Raw genomic sequence first — 23,081 nt, 5'->3', positions numbered from 1 at the left:
AGATTAAAAGGCTTGTGCAGAGCTGGAGTGAGGGAGGTTTACTTTCCTCCCAAGTCAAGCATGTAGAAAGGCAAACAGGGCTGTTTCCAGGCAAATCAGGCTGTTTAATGACCTTGCTTCTCTTTTTCAGTGCATCCATGCGAGCTCCTTTGTGCACATCACTGTGTGCTCTGCTGTGCTGGACCCTGTGCCTGTGCCTGGGAGAGCACGTACCCCCCGCCTGACCAGGGAGCAGATCCAACATCAAACATGGAAGGAAAAAAACAAAAACAGGGAGGGAGGCCCAAAATCTCCAATCTGACATGCTCAGCAGGTTACTGGTTGGCATGGTAGTGACGCCACCAGTACAAGGAAAGAAGCTCTCTACTGCAGATTCTCTCGGGTTTATTGGGAAGATTATTAAAATATTTTCATTTTAAAATATTTGGCAGAGACTTCTGCATAGGTCAAGAGGACGTTTCTGCCCATATCGCTTCAGACAAAGGAGAGTTTAAAGGGAAAAAACAAGCAAAACCCCATTGACTTTCTTCATGGCTACTGAAAAGGGTCTTGAAAGAGCTTGTCTTGTGAGCGAGAGGGACACCAAGAAGTACTCCTTGGCCCTAGACAGGTAACACAACTCTTTGTTTCCTTCACTGACATTTTTGTGTCAGAGAAATAGGAGATCACCAATCTGCCAACCGGCTGCAGGAGTCAAGGTCTGGAGAGTCTCACTGTGCATACATTTTACTACCTTCAAAATGTTTTGTTCAATTTTTTCCTTCCCAAACTTTGTAATTAGATATTTGAAGCATTTACTAACAGCAGTCTGATGTGTCTGTGGCGGACTGAACCAATCTACTGTTGAAGCAAGTGTCTCTTGCTTTGTGTTTTGTAAGTTTAGAAGATTTTTTTGTAGGATGCGAAATCTCATGGATTATGTTGCAATTTTAGGCTGAATTATAACTGTACTATTGACACCATGTTTGACTCAAGGCTCCTTCATGCTTGAATGTCTAAATTATCCATTTGGTTTGAAAGAAAGGCAATGCTTTATTCTTGTGGATAGTCTGTTGGGCTTAGAGTTAATGTACCTCTTGTGTGCCAGAGGTCCTGTGAGTAAATGCTTGCTTGAGTGAGGAAAGATCCTCTGAAAACATAAAATACTGTAGATGGGGTTAAAAAAATGAGTATAAATGTCTATCACAAAATAGTTTAGAAGTTTAACTTTTTTTCATTCTTCCTTTTGACTCAGACTAGCAAGTAATTTTAAAAGAAAATAGCTGCTCAGTTACAGTGTAGCACCTCTTGACATTTCCATTATCTCATTGGTTTTCAGGTTATTTATTGCTTGGCTCTCTTAAAACATATGGGACAGAAACTTGGCGTAAACACTGTCAGTTCAAATGGAAATCTGTCTCTTCATGTTCTTATACTGGGGTCAGTGCCATCATATTTTAGTCATTTGAAAGCCTGGGTTATTATTTAAATATTATTACATGGCTCCATAAATATGGATGGCACTGTCCAAAATTACTTCTGTGGTAATAATTATATTTCAAAAAGATCCCATATGATTCTGCCGTTCATTTGAGTTATTGAACACACTCAGTGTTTTTTTGTAAGTTTGCAATTTTCTGGGCACAGCTTCAGTGTTTTTGGTCCTTTAGACCCTGGCAACCTCTGGACACAAAGGACAACTCTGGGCAAACCCATTATGTGGTCCCCTGAGACAGGGACAATTGTTAGGCTACCTTGTGAGAAAGCATGGTTTTTCCCTGGATCACCAGTAATGGGGAATATCCCTGGTAAGCAGAAGGGTAGGATGCACACTGGGGCAAGAATCCCTGGCAGCTGATCCTCCCATCCGAGAGCTGACACACCTTCTGGTGTCAATTTTTTCAGATAATTATTTCTTAATTTAGGATTAAAATTAGTTGGGGTGAATTGCTGCAGCATTTGCAATTGTTGGGCTGATGCTGCAGTTAAATGCAATAGCCCCTGAGCTGCAGGCCTGGTCCCAGGAGGGCTCTGCAGTGGTGGTCCCAAGGTGGCTGAATGATGGAGGTGGTAGTACAGTTCTCCAAAATGAAGACTTGTCATCCAGCCATGTGACTTTTCTGCTGCATCCCCATTTTGCTTTTTCTGTCAGATGAAATTTGATTAGCTGCACAATTTAATTACTTTGTTCCAGAAATAACCAGAAATGGGGGCTGCGAGACAGAGTCTCCCTCCTGTTGGAAAGAGCTGGTAGCACAGGGGAAGCCCTTGCCCTCCTTCCCATTGCACCCAGCATTGGGGTGCCAGCCCATGAGCCACAGCCAGCCCATGGGGGATGCAGGGCTGGGCTCACAGAGCAGCTGCCTTAAGCTAATAGTAGCAATAGGCTCATCTTAGCCTTTGGTATAATTTACCACATTTTTCTGTCCCCCATGTGTAGCTTTAATGAGCAGCTCTAATGCTTTCAGCAGAATTTATTTTGCACACAGATTGCCTATTTCCTTGCCAACCCCCAGCCTCTTTCTTATTAATAAATGCCATAATTACAATACGCAGGGAACAAAACTAGTTTTATCTTGACCATGTGAGTAAGAAGCCTGAAAGCTGACCCCTTTCCCTGCACTCAGGGTTGTGGAGGAGGGTGTTTTGCACATGCCAGACCTGTCTGTAGTCACTAGAGGGTTTGGGTGCATTAAGGCTTCCCATGTCAAATTTGAAATGCTTAAAAGGGGGTGGGCTTCAACTGAGACCTTTGAAAGCCAGATCACTTGTAGGTTTATAGTACAATTCGCATTGGGAAGGACCTTAAGAATGTCTCTGGTCCAACCAAGAGATTGAATAATGTTGCTCCAGTCTAGTATTGAAAAAAATCTCTCAGGATAGAAACTCCACAACCTTTCTGGGCAATCTGCTTCAATAGGGAATTAACTTCACAATCATTTTTTTTCCCCTTATATTCAATCGAAACTTGTTTCAATTTATGACCAATGACCTCATCCTTCCTCCGTAATAAAGGTTCATCTTCTCAATAGTCTCCTCAAGAATACTGGCAGGATGCATCTAGGAGCTCACAAAAAGTCCAGTCCCCACAGAAGTGCTCCAGCCTTTAATCATCCAGGTCATCCTCTGCTGAACTTGCACTAATTTACTGATCCTTCCTGTGCTAAGGACCCCAAATTTGGACACAATATTGTAGATGTGGTGTCACAAATCTGTCTGTCCCAAGTGCAAGGCTTTATATTTGTTCTTGTGAAATTAGCTCCTGAAATGACAGTTCCTGTTGAGCTCTTCCTCCAGACTCCTCATGGCAGCCTTGCCCTCCAGTCTATCAGCTGCACCTGCAGGTTGGCATCATCTGCCAATGTGATCAGGGTGCCCGACACCTCCTCCTCCAGGTAACAGAGGAAGGCATTACACAGGATAGGTCTCAGGACAGGATACCACTGCCCACCAGATTTGAGGAAGGTTATGAACCTTAATGGTTACAGGATCTGAAGCTGAGCATTCAGAACCTCCTGCTTCATGCAAAATGCGTTGTTCATAAGTCATACATCACCTATCTTTAAATTAGGTCTGAACTAGGTCCCTAAGATAGTTTTGTATGGTCTTCTCACAATCAATGGTGGTATTAAAAGGGAATAAGTCCTTCTAATGACTAATTATTTATATTCTATCTTTTTTCTATTTTTTATCACTTATATAGTGATGTAAATAACCCTTTCTCACAGTCTAAGTAATGGCTTGACCAAATTCCTCAAGTTTCCATGAATGAAGACAGGCCAGAGTATTTAATTTTTTGCTGGCAACAGATCACTCTAATATTGACCAGAAATATTCAATATCCCACTTCACAAATCAGTGGATTTGCATCTGATTATGCCAGCTCTGCTATGAGCTAAATTTTGGGTTGATCCAGCATGGATTTCTTATTATGTTCTTTATCTGTCTTTATAGTGGGATTTTGAATACCATCACACAGTGAAACTCAATGTTTTAAGCTTCAAAGTTTTTGTCTTTATTTTGTCTCTAAGACAAGACACAAGGTGGGGAAAAACCCAGGGATGGGCAATGCAATGCTGAAAGCAGGAAAGTTGTGTGAAAATGTTAGGGCTTGTCTTCAAGCAAAAGTTTTTAACACAGGGCGTTTACCTGCAGATATTCCTGTAGGAATTTCTATAGGCTTTAGTCTCCTAATTGGTTCCTGTCTGCCAGGCTCATACCAGCAGGCAAAAAGTTTGAAGCGAACCTGGGAGATGATTTCTTCAGGTGAAGAGTGATATTCTATAGCAAGCACATAAGGAATATTTTCTTCTTTTTCTCCCTTTCTGCAGGGGATTTGAAAACTCTTATGAGATCAAAGAGTCCTCATCAAATAATGGCTTTCCACCACTCCTTATCCTGTGCAGAATCAATGCTCAGGAAGATTATAGTGTTTCTTGTGATTACTGGACTGTTTTAGCGGAGGGCCCTGTGGTTGTCTCCTTTGTACTGGGTTGCCAGCTGGCCCAGCAGCACACAGAATTTTACCAGACTCAGCAAACCTAATCCCATTGCCTTTGCTCCCCTGCAGGTGACACTAGGACCCTGCAGAAAGGACTGTGTCTGCCCAGTACTGGCCATATGCCATCTCCATTATGTCCAATTTAGTTTTGCCCTCTTCATCTCAGAAAGAAAATTAGAACCATGGTAATAAGTGATATGAAACAGAAATTAAATAGCTAGGGCATCAGATTTGATGGTTCAGAGGTATAACAATGATACATAAAATCATGAATGATGTGAGGCAGGTAAACAGGGAATAGTCACTCACTATTTCTAACAGTATAAGAACTAATTAAAATAGCAGGCAGGCAGCTCCAGAGTGACAAAAGGCATATTATTTTTACACACATCCTAATTAAATTATGGAATTCAATACTTTCAAGTCAGCTGGGTTTGTGGAATAAAGATCTGTAAAGAGATGTTGGACAGGAGCTCTGGTTCAGAACTGGGGAGCAGTAACTCTCTGGGAATGTTCCTCTTTGGTACTTTGACCTTATGTATTCCTTCATGCTCATGACAGAATTTGGATACTTGGTTACATGCACCTCTGGTCTGTCTCCAGGCAGCTATTGTTATAGTGTTATGTAGAAGGAAAACTCTTGACAATACATTTATGCATGCAGGGCCAGGCCTTCAAAATGAGCCCAAATAAAATAAATAAGGCATGAATTCCTATCTACTAGGCATCTAAATGTATGCAAATTATAAATAATTGTCTTTATTTTGTGCCGACAGCGAAGAAAAGGAGAAACTGGACAGCCAGGTTATTAACAAGGTCTTAAATACCTTAAAAATATCCAAGATTGGTACATCAGTTGAAATCAGAATGGTTTCTGATTTCTGGCCAGCATAAGGGAGGTGACCATGGCTTTGATAAATTTTTCTCTGAAGGCAGTTTCATTATCCTTTCAGGCACCAGAAAATTACTATTTTCCCTCATGAAGGAGATGATCTCCTGTGGAAAGTGCAGTGATTCCACATTTTCCTCTTTTGACTGGGGAACTCATAATGGTCTAGGAGGATAGCAATTATTCCCATAAGCCTGCAGATCAAGGCACCCAGCAGATCAAGTGAAAATAAACAGAAAGGCAGTTGTAATAAAAAGCTATTGCTAATGATTTGTGTGAAATCTGCAATATGTATTAATATTTTCTGCTTCCCCCTTCCAGGCATGACTCAGTAGGAGCCTTTCAGTGACATTCCCCTGACTATCTTTTTTACAAAGAAAAGAGAATTTGAAATGAAGAAAAGATTACTTTTTAATCTGTGACTCTGCAATATGCTGGCACAGAGACCTGATGCTCAAAGGCTACATCTTCCTCTAAAACACTATGAAGGGATTTCTGGTCTAACAGAGCTGATCTTTGCACCTTAAGCTTTTGATTCACACTTTTATAAAACTGCCTCTTAGATTCTAAGTTTCTTTTAATTAGTGGCAGGCAGCTTTTGAAACAGAAAAATAATGGTTACATACAGGAGCTGGCAGGATATTTCCCAGCTCAACAGGCCAGATGCTGTTCTGCAAGTTCAAAAGGAACAGTGAATGCTCTCCACCTCTGGCAACTGGGGCACTTTTATTTAGGTACCCTTTAGACAGAAAAATGTGACATTTGTGGGTTTATGCTGTCTGTGTTTGCTCTTGCATCTGTCCAGCAAGATCTGTGGACAGTGCTTTTCTGCCCCTCAGTGATGCCCTCAGGCTTTGTTAGTTGCCAGTGAGACTGAAAGACGAAAAACAAAAGAGTGAGATCACAGAGCGACCTATTTTGTTAACAGCAAGGAAAGGACTCGGTGGCTCAGAATATGCAGCAGTGATTTTGGCATTCCTGCCTGAGAGGCTGTTGAGCTGATCATGACTCATGTCATTAGGATGATTTTAATGTTCAATGCCAGCTGATGAAAATTGAGGAAATTAATTTTACATGCAAACTATAGAAAAGCATTGGAAGTTAACTCCAGAGAGAGAGCATGAGAAAGAAAATCTTGCTTGCCCTGATCTCCAGGGGAGAGTGAGAGAACTACAGCATTTTATTCAGCCATCTGGAAGGAATTAATTTGTGGTACCTTCTGTGTCTAATTCATCAGTAAAATATGTACAAAAATGACACAGTGCACATGAGGAACCCGATAAATGCAAAAGTAAAGGACTGGAGAAGGACTGGCTGGGGGGGACCCCAGCTGTCAGATGGAGAGCCCATTCCCTAGACAGTCCAATTCCTATTTATTTGTTGTTGTGAGGAAAATAAAGGAAAATGCTGACAAAAGGACTAAGAAAACTCACTGTCTCCAAGCATCAGGCATTACATCTGACCAGTTGCTCTTTCACACAAGCTCCTCACGTACAGGGGGAATCAGTCACCTCCACTGAGCAAACAGAGACCACATGCTAACCTGGCTGGGAAACAGGCTGACTCAGGGGAATGTCACACCCTTGGAACATCTCAATATTTACAGAACCAAATCCACATTGATTATCTACAGTTGCAGGGCTTGGCTGCCAAGGTGGGTCAACTCTTCTTTTTCCAGTACCTCTATGATGTCGATGAATATAAAGGGCCAAGGCATCAGCTCTGCAGGTGCCTTTGCCTCTTGCCCACCAGTGTGGGGCATCTGGCAGGACTTCAAACCTGCTGAGCAGCTGCAGCCCCCTCAGGCTGCCTGAAAAAAGCAGCTGGAAAAAGCTTGTGATTTCAGTACAGTTTTTTTTTCTGGACATTGACTACTGCAGGTTGGCAGCCACAAGCTGATTTCTTTCCAGTGAGATTTTAGGCATCTTGACACTTCTATAAACAGTGCAGAAACACTACAGAAAGTCACCAGGATTCATGTTATTTCCTGGAGCACAGGTTTCCTTCACTCAGCTGAAGAAATAATTCTTCCTAGTCCCAGAGGAAAGTTTGAAGTCAAAATGAGGAAAAGCCACTGTTATTACTGGGACAACTAAACCCAGTGCCGCACCCAGGGCAATTTCAGACTTGGAAAAAAAACAGTGGAGTTTGCTGTGTTCCTGGGGAGCCCCTGCACACACAGATCTCAAGTGGCTGCAACACGAGGTTACAGGGATGGTGTGTATGTGCATCTTTGGCAGAATTCATCTTCTGGTGCCACAGTCTCAGTGCACTCATCACACCAGGAGTAGCTCTGGCAACAAGTGCTGTATTGGGAGAGACAGAATGCTTTTAAGTCCCTCTGGGAGGGGGTTTAGAGGGGCTTTTTGCCATTTGGGCACTTTTCTGTTGAGAGATAAGGGAACATCCTTGTTCAGCAAACCACCTTGGGACCTCCCAGGGGGAATCTCTTGGTTGCTCTGCTGAGAGCACCGCACATCGTGGTCATCCAGGAGCTTCCACAGCTGCTGTGCAGTGAGCTTGGCCCACCCCGTATTTCCTGTGCAGGAACCCTGAGAGGCAGAACACTGAGGTTTTGTGGCAGAGCAGACTTGGCTGAGAAATCACTTTTTGATGGAGCAACACTCAAGGAGCCACTTCCGCTGGACTTCTCATCTTACCACGGAGTCAGTGGCACAAAGGGTTCTACATGTACTATGGGTTATATGTACTATAGAGACTGGATTTCTCTGACTTTTGAGTACCTTTGAGATATTTTGGCCAATATTTTCTATGCTCAGGCTCTGCTGGAATATTGGTATATTTTTTCCATATGTGGAAATTTGAGAAAAAATAGTTCTGCGTGCAAAGAGAGAAAGAAATATCTTTAGTTGATTATATTTAAGAAAAAGAAGTTTGGGGTGTTTTTTTTGACTAGTTTTCCTGACAAAGCTGTTGGGAATAAAATCCTGAATTTTTTAGTAGAACTTTCTCCATGTTATGCTGAACTTGGTGGCTATTTGCATGAGGTACAATTTTTTCAAAGTCATGTGGTGTGCATGAGATATACAGCCTAAGAAAGCCACCAGTGCTTCATAAACTGCTAAATGATGTAGGAGAGCCCAAAGAGCTGGGAAACCCAGCCAGAACACTCATTTCATGTACAGCTCCCTCCCACAGAGCCTTGCTTGTGCGAGTGAGCCTCTTCTTTGACCTGCTCTGCTGTTCCCAATGCTGCTTTTATCCTTTGAAAGCATTAATTACATCATTTCTAGGGCTGTAGGGCTAGACGCCTGAATAACCAGGGTTTTTCTTTTTTAACCTTCTATTTCTTTCTATCCCAAAGGATCAGCTGGCTTCAGAAGAATTCAAATGAAGAGAGGCAGCAGCAGGAATCAGGAGCTGCAGGAGCTAATCCAGCATATCACTGTCACAGCTACTCACAGGCCTATGAGAACAGAGAGAGGGAGCAGCATCAAGCCAGGAGGAAGCTCTGTGTAGCATCAGTAATCGGCACCTTCTTCATGATTGCTGAGATAACAGGGGAGTATGTGTGTTCAAAAAGAGCCCAGTCTGGTGCCCAGCACAGCCACATTCTTGCCTTCAGTGTGCACTCTGACTGCAGGGACCATGCTGACAGGGGCAAAATAACTCTCCTTTGTCCCTGGTCATTAAAAGAATTGGGGTGAGGAGAGGTTTTAAGAGAAATTATAAAAATATTTTCATATATTTTCATATTTTCATTCAAGGATTGCATCTGGGTAGGAATACAGAGATCATGGTCTGAATGTTCTTCCAGGTCTTTAAGCTTGACTGACGCATGTCTTAGCATCACAAAATTTCTAATAAATTGGGTTACATTATTTTTATAAGATTAAAAGATTTTACATATTTATCCAGACCAATGAGACCTCAGCACTGATGGAGGCTGCTAGCAGCAAGATCTGAAAATAAATGCAAGATTCTTTTCAAAATCCAGGGAAATCCAGGGCCAGATTTGCCATCTGTTTTTCTACAGTTAAGTCCATGTATTTATATCAGGGCACGTTTATATTTTAAATTGGCCTGCTGGTGTGTCTCTGGGTCAGTGGAAGGTTATTTCCCTTCCTAATTATCTTTTGCTTCTCGACCCACCCTACAATACCCAATATAAGTATTTGGCTTGCTCATAGAACATTGGCTTTAATTTTTCCTCACTGCTCTGCTCTCTCCATGGTTTCTGTGATATTTATATCCACCTGATAGTTCCTGGCTCTTTAATTCGCCCTTCTCTGCAGTGAGCTGAGGTAAGGAAAGACATGAGGAATCCCACAGACTTTTGCCATATGTGCTCCAGCCAATGTAACAAAAATCAGCCAGGAAGGCCTCTGAAATCCGTATTTTCCCAGCTCAGACATCTCTGGAGCCCTATGGAAATGAGACAGAAAGGCTTTGTCTTTCCCGCAGCTGAGAAGTGGAGGAGACACAGAAAGAGTTGCTGCATTTCTGCCTTCTCTTCTGGCTGCCAAACCCAGCAGGGACTTCTCCACCTCTTCCCTCCCACGTGCTCCCTCTGCACGAAGCCCTGTTGTTTGTAGGTCACATGCATTTCCCCCATGAAAACTAGTGCATGCTGTTAATCCCCATGCAGTAATCTCCAGTGCCAGAAGTAATGCATTATTAGCAAAACCATATAATCAGTAGGCTTAAGTTTGGTGAGTGTGGCTGTGCTAGAGGATAATTGGAAGGACAGATGATATGTTAACTAAATGTTTCGTTTTGCTTAATGAATCATGCAGCTTTTTTGCAGTGACAGCTTAAGTAACAGGCTTGAAGACCATTTTGTTTCAGACCATTAAACTTTGACAAACCAGTTATTAACTGCAGTTACAGACAGCTCTCTGTGGAGATTTTTGTAATTATGAACCATACATTTAATTTTTTTAGTCATTAGGCAAGACTGCTGTGCCTGATGATTGACCATTGAGTGACTGACAATTTCTATTGCTTGTGGTCTATAAAGCTATAAACATCCCTTATAGGGAATGGAAAGTCTTAAAGGCCACTTTTTGGGAGTATTGATAAAAAGCTGTAAAAATCTATGACTATGAAACTTATTTTACTTCTGAAGATAAAGAACATCTTCCTCTCCCCTCCTTGCCCTCTAAGGGCAAACAGCTTCCTTGGGCATTATTCTGCTAAACAGAAGGAAAGCTGCATCACTCCTAGAGAGGCTGAAAAGTTGTGCTGCTTTGAATGCTTAGATCTTTCCATTATATTTTTTCTCAAACTATCTGTACTGGCCATTACTGCTTTCCCAAATGGGGTACTGCTGGTTGAGCCTGATACACCACTACCTCTCTTTGAAAGATAATTATCTCCTGTTCTTCTAAGGAGATCCATCACAATCTCCATAGATCTGAAGGAATCAGTCAGACCAATACTACCCTGTGTGAAGCTCAGATATGAAAGCACTTTCCAATGATTTTTGGTGGCTAAGGACCAAGTGTGGATTTCAAAGCACTTCCACTTGGGCAGTAGAAAGACTGCATGTGGTCTCATGTCAGAACAGAACATAAAAACTTTTTCAGTGAGACAAGTTGCTAAGTTAAGCAGACTGAGATCTCTGAAACTCACCCAAGGCATTAGTTATGGCAGCAATACATAAAATAATAATTTGCAAACATTTTTCAAAGACAGCAGGCTAGCAGCAAGCCTTTGAGATGCTGTCCATAGAACGTGGAAATAGAGTATATAAAATGCAATAGGGTTTTTCCCACAGCTTGTGACCCACATATTTGTTTGCTGAATGACACCTGATGCCTGGGGTATTAACATCTGGGCACTGACAGGCAAGCCTTCTTTCCCCTGCTAAGCAGATCTGCCTCCCTCTAGAGATACCCTGAAAACAGTGAAAGTCTGAGAGATGTGCCATGACCAAAGAGTATCTGTGCATTTACACTTGACCACTATGAATTTATCATTTTGCCACAAGGAATGAGATGCCCCCAGATTCTGCAGCCGTGCTTTCTCCCTTTTGGGAAGTAACTTTCTGTGCTGAAAAACTTACGGTGTTAGGTATTCTAATCTAAAATATGCATACAGGAAGAAATTAAACAGAAAGTCCATCCTGCTTGCATGAAGATGCTTGAACTATAAGGAAATAAGAGATATATCTACATGTCCTTTCGGCAGTGGTGTGCTGCCAACGATTTGAATCAGGCATTTTATGATGTTTTTCAGGATTCATTAATTTTCATATGGGTTGTGGTCAGGAGAAATGAGTAAGCTGAAATTTATTAAATGACTGAAGAATGAAAATGCATTGCCAAATGCAGAAACTAGGTGTTTTGGCTCTATTATTTCACGTCTACTTTTCTACATTTGCACTTTGATGAAAAGATTCCCTTGCTGTAATGTGTTAGAAGGACAGTGTCCTGCCTGGGATCCTTGTCTTCTCCTGCTGCCAACAGGAGATGGGGCAGTTTAAACAAACTTTTAATTTATTTGGATTTGCCTTTAGCCCTGAGACATAGTCTCACGAAGAATTTGGCAAAATAATATTTGGCTTGTTGAGTAAAAGAAATGTGAATTAAAATAACCCCAAATATTTTTAATTTGGTGGGTTATTTTCCTTCAGAATCCACATAAATCCAAACCCCCACAGAGTAAAATTATATTCAGCCACATTTTTTTGAGCTCTAGCAGGAAAATTAAGTCATGCATTACAGATTTAAAATGATAGATTAGTCCTGAGAACAGAACATTTTCGCTATGCCCTCACTAAAATGGTTGATTGCTTATCGCAGTTCTTCCACTGGGATCTTTCCATGTATTCCTGTTTTAGTGTTGCCTGTGACAAATAAACAGTCATATTTTCCTGTAACAGATAGGAAATTAATCCCATAAGCTAGGTCTCTGAACTGTTGCACATACATAAAAATACCAGTATTCTGTGAAAAGATAGTAGGAGGATACCGAAAATGTGATTCCTAATATGGCTTTTCACAAAAAAATCTGATATTAAAATACTTAAAACAGTACAATAGTGATGTAACTACAGAAGTAATGTAGCACAACCCTTATTGTTCCTAGGTCTCTCTCTAGCAAAAAATTTGGCTTATGCATTTCTATTGATTCATACCTTTCACTGCATGAATGAGGTACAAAATTAAATTATCTTTGAAAAGGTTTGGGTCTTGTGTGTGATGGCTGAAAATTGAGTGTTCCCTTTGATTCTCAGCGAAACAGGTCTTGAGTTTGATCTGGTTGGCTCAAGCCTCTGACCAGAGCAGTGATCCAGATGTGTGTTTCACACAGGTGGGCAGATCGCCGGGAGCCTGGCAGTGGTCAGCGACGCTGCACACATCCTGGTGGACCTGACAAGCTTCCTCATCAGCCTCTTCTCACTGTGGCTCACCTCCAAACCTCCCACCAAACAGCTAACTTTTGGGTGGCATCGAGCAGGTAGCAAACATGTCATACTATGAACATGTGGAATGGAAAAGGGAAGCTATAGCCAGGGACTGGGGAACATGCTGATGTCCAACACAAGTCTGCAAGCATTTAGAGACAGTGCACTAATGCTCCCACAGCTCTCAGGACACAAAACAGAGTAAGACAGTGAATTTCAAAGAAGTAAAGAGTCAACTCTCATATAAAAGCACATCTTTCAGTTCATTATTTACCATAGTTTTGAGCTGGTTCTAACTGGTTGAAATAACAGTAACTTCTCTCAGTGCCTTGAGTGTGTGGAGGGCTGAGCTCTCAACCTGTTATGAAACAAGTTTCTATAAAAGCAACAATAACCAAAAAAATTAGGGTTTCCTTCATTTCTAAAGCAAATTATTAAATCATTTTTAAAAGTCCACAATGTTACATTTGTGGAAAAGTAAGATCCTTTAACATTTACCCTTTTCTAGATTCTCTCCTTTCATATCTCTTTATCACTGTTGGTTTTTATCAAATGCAAACAGGTTTTTAAAGTACTCTGTCCTCAACATAAAACAATCATTTTACAGGTGATACCTAATACCAAAAGCCTGACAATCAAACACAAGTGTTTTTACGAAAGACAAGACACTAGCAAAATACTAACCATGAGAATAATTTTCTGGGAGTTCAGTAAATTCAAGATTTAGACACCTAAATATCAATGTTTACATGCAGATGAGCATCTTTAAGCACAGGGTCCAAGTCTCTGATATATTCAACAGAAATCTTAACTCCATTCAGCCTCCTAAGTCCTGTGTTAACATCCCTAGGATGTCAGAGGCTTGTGCATGGGAATAGCAGCTGTTGCACGAGACCTATAGGAGACTGCACAAGGTACCAAGCACAAAATCAGGGCATGTCAAATGTGACCAGACACTCATAGCTAAGAAACCTGTAGTGTTTCCAGTCAGACAGTGAAGAAGGGAACTGTGTCAATCACCATTCATTTGATGTCCACTGTCCACAAAGGGAGCTTAGACACTTAGGTAATGCCTACAGGTAGGCAATTTATTTGTCTCTGTCTGAAAGTAACTTCATGTTGGATGCCTCAGGGCTCAGTTTTTTTGCTTATATGTAAATGATTTGTGCCATTTGAAATCAAGTTGCCTGGAAGTCTGTGGGTCAATGATACACCTTGTGTCAAGCCACACATGGAGGTGTCAGTGTACCTCCAATGGCCCTAAGCACCTGTGCACCAGAACCAAGAACTCAGATGATAAATGCTTCAAGGATGTTCAGGAGTAAAGTGCAGAAACAGCTTCTGACTCAATTGTCTGTGAGCCAAGGTTGGTTGTAGCTGCAGAGTACCAGGGAAGACAAATGCCATACTCATCCTGTCTTTCTGTAGCTCCTTAAGTGTATTCTGCCAGCTCTGCTGGAAACAGGCTGCTGGGTGAGTGGGAGTCTCAGTATGGCTCAAGCATGGTTGGCATTATGTAGACAACACACAGCTGAATTTTGAAGCTTTAGTAAACTACTACTTAACATCAGTTGATCTACCATTACTTGTAATGTTTATTATCTCTTATCCTGGCAGGGAAAAAGTGAAAGAGAGACCTCTCATGCTGATGCAGGCAGGTTCAGCCACTTCATGTAACTTCATCCTCAGTCTTAACTAGATTATTCTTATTTTGTCATTGCAATGCAGAACTTCAAAACCAATTCTTCATTGCCTTTTTTTATGCTGGTAGAAAAAAAAAAAGAGCCTTGCATCAAATGTTAGAAGCTATTTAATTGCACTCCATGATTGTTATCCTGTTTCGTGCTTATTTTCCCAGCTGTATTCTCAGTTTAATATGCAGGTGGGTACCTTAATAGAGTAGCTGAGGGCAGTCAGGTGGCAAAGTCACTCTTCACTGACTACCAAAGTCTTGCAGGTGCAGCCCTCCATGACACTGGAAGATGTTCCTTGACTGCTTCTCTCAGACTGATAGAAATCCTCATGAAAAGATTCTGTACGGCAGCACTCAGGTTTAGCCATCTGAATGCCTCCTGCCCTCCATGCCAAAGCAGTGCAGCTACTTTCAAACTTTACAAACACAGAAACACAACATTGAATAAGATTAATAGTGTGAGCCAAACTGTTTTCAGGTACAAAAACACTCTTGAACCTTAATTTTCCTCAGCTGTACTGAGAGGTTCCCACACAATCCTACATTATTGCTTTCTGTGCTCTGTTAGGGCTAGTGTTTCTGAAACAAAGTAACTGAGAACATCTCCAGAGAAGTATTTAGCGCTGGTGAACTGATCTGTAAGCTTAACTAAACTTTTGCCAAGATATTCCACTGAAAATTAATATATAAAGATGACCACTAACACGTTCTTTTATGGAAGATATACGTAAATCCACACAGGTGGATATCTGTATTCACAAGGGCTCTTGGCTGCTTTCACACCAATGATAGCACAGCCATCAGCACCTTCAGCTGGGCCAAGTTTGCAGGAGCTCAGCCTGCAACTTACAAAAAGTTGTATGATTTATGTTTGCTTCTATCTACTTTTATGTAAAACTAGGTTCCCCTGTCGGTGCACTTTGATTTGTTACTTTCCAGTTTTAGGCAAAACCAGTTATTTGATAAGCCTTTGCAGTGTGCCAAAGTGGGGAATCCCCTTAAAATTCTATACAAAATCATAAGGTGTTTTAATGGATTGTCAGTGGAGGTCTGTGCAAATGCTTTCTGCCTGTCTACTGCCTCTCACTGTGCTGTGAGTTTGTGTTTTCTTTGGTATTGTCTTGGTTGTGCTCATTTACCCATTCAAGTCACATGGCAATTACTAGTCCCATATCCTATTAAAAGCATGCTGCACGTTCATATGCACTTCCCTGGACCTCTCCTATAATAGTGCAATAAAAGGTGTCCTTGGGGGCTGGATTTATTTGAGCCCAACTCAAAGCCAATAGAGACAAAATTAAATTTTGCTACCCCAGGGAAAAAATAACTTCTTTTGTCCTCATCAGAGCTGGTGGCACAAAAATGACTTTGTGGCATTGGCAGAATGAGTTCCATCATAAGTTTTGCTGACAGGACCTCATTGGGAGCTGCTACTGTCATTCTGAAGTGTGAAGTGGTGAGAGGTGTGCAGAAACAGGGGAGGCCAATGGAGGGGGATTGTGTTTGAAGTGGATTTGGGTGAGCTGTACCTCTCTCCTTCCTTCAAACCTCTGCTCCTGTGATGAAAATAACTTTGTTGGGAGACCAGGAGGGCTGGTCTTTTTGGGTTTCACACCACAGTCAGGGCCAGGCAAACTCCTTTTGCTCCTCCCAGAACTCCCCAAATGATCTTTTCCATCTCTCCAGTTTCTTAGAATGTTGTATGAACTCAGCACTGGAAAGGGGACAAAAGTAGGAGCAGGTAGAACAGGCTTAGGCCACCACATGTACAAGGCTACATTGGGTAGCCATTGGATTTACTGTGATCAGAAAGGAGGTTGGCCCATTCTTTGTGAGCTTTAGCACTGCCAGCATACAAGAACCAGCTCTCCTGGCTATAAAGTTTATAAACCTGGAGCCATTATCATCAACCTCTTAAAATTTTTTGCATTCCTCTTCTGACTGTTAAAATCAGATTTTTTTCATTCCTAGAAATTCTGGGAGCTTTGATGTCTATGATAATAGTTTGGATGGTGACTGGTGTGTTGACATATTTGGCTTGCATGAGGCTGCTACACCCAGATTATGATATTGATGCTACAGTGATGCTCATTACTTCTGTTTGTGCTGTGCTCACCAACATCCTGTAAGTTATTTTATTCTCCTTTCATATGACATTTGAACCTTGAACCTGCTGCTGTAATTCAATAAAAAAACCCACAAACTATAGAGAGACAATGGCCTCAAAAATATTAAGTGTTTATGAGTTCTACAAGGATATGGAAGGGGGTCAAAAAGAAAGGTCCTGTTTCTCATTGCAAGTTGCAATTGCTCTCCTCTTTTCTGTTAGCTGCCACACTGGGAAGTCAAATTATGAATCTACAAACCCTAGGAAAAGATTATTCTCCATCTCACCTTTTATTAGATGTCAGAATATTCAAGAACTCTATAGAAAATGAGGCCTCATTAATTACCCTATTCACAGTCTTTCTTGATTATGCAAATCACTGAAAACCTAGGAATTGTCTGCTCAGCCACTCTGCATTTCAACTTAATGTGTCAGGTTTTACTGTTCAGCATGCAGAAGTGACAGGGGTGGTGATGTGGGTGAGCTCACTGCTTTCAGAGATGCAGAATATCCTCTGATATTTGCAGTTTTACATCTCTTGCAGACTAAGCCTGATTCTGCACCAGACTGGCCACGGGCACAGCCATGGGGCAGGAGCCAGGGAACACGCGTCACTCCCCCTGGAAAAGCCAGCTCTGAGCAATGCCAGCCTGCGGGCAGCCTTTGTGCATACCATTGGAGATCTATTCCAGAGTATTAGCGTGCTAATTAGTGCGCTTATCATCTTCTTTAAGGTTGGTTTTATTAGTTCATATGCCTGCCTTGCAATCAAGGGTAAGTGCTATTTTCACAGTGTTGTGACACTAGGCACTATGTAAATATTTCCTCTTTCTTAATCATACACACTGTAATTGTATCAAGAGGAATTAGTCTTGGGAACTGAAATAACTTGTTGAGAATGTAACCCTTGCTTCTTGGTGTTGCAAGGGGATACTTTGGTGTCTCTCCCTTTCTGTAGCACCTTCACTCCCTATGCTGAGGCTCCCTAACTGGCAAAGGAGGCCAGCACTCATTCTGTACTTAATGGAATGAGTTTATTGGAATGGAATTTATTATTCTTTCATGCTAACTAATTAAAAATGGCAATAACCGACAATAATGAAATTAACAAAGTGGTGTGTTCCTGTTTTTCTAGCCACAGTACAAAATAGCCGACCCAATCTGCACATTTGTGTTTTCCATCTTTGTTTTGGCAACTACCATCACGATTTTAAGGGATATTTTAACTGTGTTAATGGAAGGTAGGACCTGATTCCAGAATCAATACACTCATGTTTTGATTTTTTTCCCTGTTGCTTTCTCCATAATGCTTATATATACTGAAAAAAAGTGTAATAGCACATTTCTGCCTCAGTTTCTGGTATTCTCATGATTCTGGTCATACTTTAAAGTTACATCTAATTTTAATCAAAATTGTTTTCTACCATTACATTAAGTTTACACATATGGCAGCTTTTGTAAAAATCTGTGTACTGGTGTTTTACTGATGAGTTCTGAGTTGCTTGAGTTTGCCATAAGTGTAGCATTTCTTTCTATCACCCCTTTGGCATATGAGATGCCTAATCACACTTGTTCATTGTGTATTTCCTTTACCCATGTGAAATACAAGTCTTTGCCAAGAAAAAATGCTTTGACTGTGCTTTGAACTGTGTCTGTGAAATAGGCTGGGTGCAAGAGACAGAAGTTTAAAAGATTTTTAGTTACATGAGTCCAGAAAAGCAAGATGTAGCTTTCCAGTTGCATTCCAGTGCATGGGAATAGACAATTCTCAGCACAGCAGCAGCAAGAGCCAGGCTTAGCAATATTTAATCCTGTCAGCTATGGGACTGAATATTTGATTTGCAAGGCCAAACGACTTGAGCATTCATAGATGTGTGCTTTTGCCTTCCTCACACTGAATAATATAATGCAACCTCTTTCTTAGCTGTGAAGATATGAGGATTAAAGGGAAAAGTAGCTCTAACAGTGCAGGTTTTAAATGGATAGTCAGTGTGACTGCCTGCATGACTGCTTCTTTACTCTTTCACTTGCACCTACTGCTGTTTCAAGAAATAAAATATCTGATACTGTTAGAGTAGTTTCATTCCAGGGCTGGTTTGTTTTCAGTCTTTGTGAAATAGAGATACTTCCATGTAGAAGTGTACCTAGACAAGAGTGCAGCAACTGACTATATTTTGGCTGCCAAAATATCAGATCTCTTGGTTACTGAAAAAAAAAAAAAAGTCAAACTATCAGGAAGGGGGAGCAACCCCTGACACTGAGGAGTCTCTTTCTCAAAGCACTGACTCCCAGCTTCTGTAAGCATGCCAAAGTCAGCAGTGCTCTGTTCACCTCTGCACCAAGCCCACTGTCCTCCTGGGGAACTCTCTGTGGAGGCTCCTCTCTCCTAAGTAGAATATTCTGCCCAGAATTTTCTGAAAAGAAATTGGATGCTGGAGCTGCTGTTTCAGTTTAGTGATCCAGGTGGAACACGATGAGTTCATGCTGTTCATGTAGACATAGAGATGCACTCAAAAAAGATGGTGCAAAACTACAACATGATCTGGCTAAACAGCTCACTACCCTATGTGAACTGGACATTCAGACTGCCCCCTAAAACATGCATGAGTCTCAACTTTCCATGGAGAAATTTAAAACAAGGGATAGAATTATGTAGCACAGTGAATGCTGAAATAGATGGGCTTTCCAAAGCATTGTATACTTTCATAAAAATGATGCATCTAAGTGAATAAAGGTTCATGATTAATTTTCCTCTATTGATCATAATTCTTATCCCTTAAAAACATTGTTTTTCCATCAATTTCTCCTTTTCAGGAACATCAAAAGGATTTGCTTATGATGCTGTAAAAGCAAGAATTTTAGCAGTTGAAAAAGTAGAGTCTGTTCACAACCTTCATCTTTGGTCTCTGACAATGAATCAAACTGCTCTCTCTGCTCACATTGCCACAGGTCAGTAAATTTCTGGAAGCAGGGAGTAACTATTCAGTTGCTGTCTAGTAAAGGTCAGTTTTTCTTGATTCAGATTAAACTGACTGTAAATCTGTTGCTTGTTAAAAAAAAAGTAACAATTTTGTTGGAAAAACAAAATCAACAATAATAAAAAATAAAGCTCTCAGATCCTCCGCCCAGAAATTTTGTCTAAACAAGAGTACCTCTGCTTAGCCCAGAACCTGAAAACTGCAGAGGCTGTGGGACAACAAAGTAAATGACAAGATATTTAAAATAAGAATTAGACTCAAACTGGATTTTTTATCACAATTTTGTCAAACTTGGAAACTGTTGATCTCTATAAGAAAAGCTAACAGGGGCAATATGCATTCCTGATGTATCTCCAGCAGTAAAACAGTCTCTAAAAATAAATGGAGCTTAGAGGTAGCTCCAGCTCATCTTTTAAAATTTGATTAAATTGTAGTTCTTATCCCAGTTGAAAAGCTGTCCACTACTCGGGTCGATTTTCTTATGTCTGTCAGCTTTTTATGTATTAAGACAAAAGAATGCCAGCTGTGTTTGGCTAGAAGTTAAGTCCTCCACAGAGTCCCCACTTTCCAAAAACAGGGGGTTTATCAGCCACCCAAATCACTTGGTATTGCTGCTACTCCCTGACTGGATGAACTAATCTTAATTAAGTATTTCTGCTTTCTTCCAGTCTTCTGCCAAACTGAATTTCCATGGTGATTACTTTTAGCTTAACTCTTTCCAAAATTGCATATTCCAACCACATTTGAATGAACAAAGGGTTGCTGACATGAATGTTCCTAAAAGGAGGATAAAAAAGAAACATTTTTCAAGCAAACTTCTTGTTAAAAGTTTCTATCCTACTATCTATATTAGATATCAATGTCTATATTGGAAGTATGCAGTACTTCCTTAAAGTATTATCAAAATGTTTGTGTTTTGATTATTTTCTGCTTGCTATCTGTAGCAGACACAACAGACAGCCAGAAGATTTTGAGAGATGTTACCCAAGCCCTGTTTGAGCACTACAGCTTCCACTCCATCACAATCCAGATTGAATCAGGAGAGGATCAGAAAGCAGACTGTGTCTTCTGCCAAGAGCCTGGGGATTAAAGGGAGCAGTGTGCTATGCCAAGTAACCATCACCCCTCTTACAGGTCAATGGAGACTATATGTGCTGGTTGAATGTAATTGATTAACAACAAATGGTAATTAACTGACAACAAGCCCTGCCATTGCAAGAGAGCATGGGCTTTTCTTTGTTGGTATCATCTACCATGAGAGAATATTTATTAAATCCAGCCATCAGCCAGATTGCCTGTCCATCAGCTGTTTCTTTCAATTACAAGAGAAATATCTAAATTGTTCTTGACTAGACCAGCAGATTGGCAATAAAGCAACATTTAGAGTGGCTGTCTGTAATTACAGGTAACAAAAAACTAATCAACCTTCAAATTACCGACAGACAAATTATTGCAGGTGTAATGAAATGTGAGTTTGGTGTTAGCAAACTCAACACTCACTCAGGATGAAAAAGAAAATTTAAATTACTGCAAGAGTTGAAGAAATCTGGGGAAGAAAGTGATGGTGCTTTCCTTGCCCTTTGGCAGACACTCCTCTTTCTGCCCATTAAGGGAATAGATATGTACCATGGATGAGAATGAATCACAAGAGAGTTCATCCCATTCATATTTGGCAAACAGCTCTTTGGTTTTTTAGCTAGCCCTATTTATGTTTTCAGCTAGCCTTCAGGCCAACTCTTTTCTGCCAGGCATGGGCAGTGTTCTGAACTATCAACCCATAACTTGAATAGTGCTGCACCATGATAAGTTATGAGAGACAATTTGAGGTGAATCTCTGTGTCCCTTTCAAAAGGTACCTTTGAGTCATGACAATAAAACAGACCAGGTGCTCTCAGATAACGAGGAAATGATTAGGGCAAGGAAAGACTGGGACCCATTGTGAACATCCTGTCTGGTGTCACAGATCAGAGCGGCCTGTGGGGTGTTACCCAGTGACGCTACTTCACTGAAGTTATATCAGATAATTAAAAAAAGCCTTTGGCATATCAAAGAGCCATTCATTGTAAAGGGAGGTGACATGCCTCTCCTTCAGGTAACTAATTCCCACATTTTCTAACAAGATGTGAGTCATGGTTTCCCCAATTGAGTGTTTCCATCACTCCAAACCACTGCTCACTCCCACATTCCCCCTCCTCTTCCCCTGTGGTGGACTGGAGAGAATTGGAGGCACAGAAGGTAAAGGTTATAGGTTGGGATAAGAACAATTTACTGGAAACAGCCGTGAAGTAGGAAAATGAGCAGTAGCAATACCAATGACAGAATATACAAGAGGTGAATGATTCTCATGTGAGTGCTTACCCCTGACAATAGCCCACCCTGCTGCCACACTACTCCAAAGCAACCCTTTTCCCATCCCTGAAATGACAGGAGTGGTATAGAATAACATCCAGGTCCTAGCCATGTCCCCTCCTGGCTACTGCAAAAATTAACCCTGTCCTGGCCAGAATCAGGACAAAGTGTTAAATCCTCCTCTTTTACATACCTGACAATGCTTACAGCAGAACTGAGAACAAAGACTCAGGTCTTTCTGCAATCCCTCTATTTTTGTCTAACCAACTGAATTAAGCTCTCACCTCTTGGCAAAAGCAAGGGTTGCACTTCAAAATGCATGCTCCAGTGCTCCAATAAATAACTTCAGTTCTGCCCCTGGCCGTAGCAGTGTTTACCATGCAGAACTAGACATAATGTTTTCCCACTGCACAGTTCTCTCTCCAACAGCTGTAGGGCTCACTTTGCTAACAGGTTTGTTAGAACAAAATGAATTATTTGATACCAAGTGGTACTGACTTTCCATACTGATATTTGGAAGGACCATTTTGTTATTAAGGTATAAATGGGCCTTGCTTTTTAGGAAATTCAGTTTTATTAGCAATAGGTTCACATTACTTTTCTCCTTTATCATTCTAAGGAGATTAGAATTTTTTATTGGGGCTTTTGACTACAGATAATACATAACTATGTGATGATGGATTGATGTATTAAGCTGGCATTTGTTACCTGGTAGGGGGAACAAGAAATTATTCTGCTTAGAGGAAGATCTTACTCAGGTAAACCTCCCACTGAAATCAGATGAGGTATTAAAACAAAACACCCGCTAGGAATTTCATGAGTATCTCATTATTTACCGGCTTGAAAGAGCTGAGGCCATAGCAGTGATATTCAGTAGAGTGATAAAGATAATTCTTGCCCTTCACAGCTGAAACTCTAGAAGATAAGACACAAATAAATCAAAGCACAGTAAGAAATTCTAAATGATGAAGTTAACTTGTATTTCAGCCAGTTTCTCTGCTGGTATTATTTAGCATAGTTGTCTCCTTCCCAAGGCAACTCAGCTGTGGTTGTCAGGTAACCTGAGTATTCCTTTCATTACTTGGAGAGGACAAATTAATAGTGTGGCCTTCATATAAAAGAAAACGTCTTTCCAAGTGTTTGGAATAAAATGAGGACATAGACCTGAATATAATAGAGAATTCTGAGAAAGAATTTTATGGTCAAGGACAGT

The 23,081-nt window shown here is 40.9% G+C and overlaps 1 protein-coding gene across 1 annotated transcript; it reads left to right on the top strand.

Annotated features, from left to right (window-relative positions):
- Positions 1-530: 530 nt before the first annotated feature.
- On the top strand, positions 531-20,609 carry SLC30A8 (solute carrier family 30 member 8). Its single transcript, XM_088063363.1, has 8 exons — positions 531-610; positions 8,695-8,899; positions 12,656-12,794; positions 16,406-16,559; positions 17,086-17,275; positions 17,677-17,782; positions 19,356-19,490; positions 20,467-20,609. The coding sequence occupies exons 1-8, from the start codon at positions 531-533 to the stop codon at positions 20,607-20,609; spliced, it is 1,152 nt and encodes a 383-aa protein (XP_087919489.1).
- Positions 20,610-23,081: the final 2,472 nt, after the last annotated feature.

This window comes from Pseudopodoces humilis, chromosome 1 (assembly GCF_049639895.1).
Source record: "Pseudopodoces humilis isolate 2021_Gansu_Grassland_sample_001 chromosome 1, ASM4963989v1, whole genome shotgun sequence".
NCBI classification, from domain to species: Eukaryota; Metazoa; Chordata; class Aves; order Passeriformes; family Paridae; genus Pseudopodoces; species Pseudopodoces humilis.
The sequence above is the reverse complement of the archived record's forward strand: the minus strand, read 5'-3'. Positions and strand labels throughout refer to the sequence as shown.

What these genes read in the sequence shown, in the direction of transcription:
- SLC30A8 (XM_088063363.1), top strand. Translation starts at nt 531, where the DNA reads ATGGCTACTGAAAAGGGTCTTGAAAGAGCTTGTCTTGTGAGCGAGAGG. An exon ending in TTTTGGGTGGCATCGAGCAG is followed by an intron (nt 12,795 to 16,405) that starts GTAGCAAACATG and finishes TTTCATTCCTAG; the next exon opens with AAATTCTGGGAGCTTTGATG. An exon ending in GCTGTGCTCACCAACATCCT is followed by an intron (nt 16,560 to 17,085) that starts GTAAGTTATTTT and finishes CATCTCTTGCAG; the next exon opens with ACTAAGCCTGATTCTGCACC.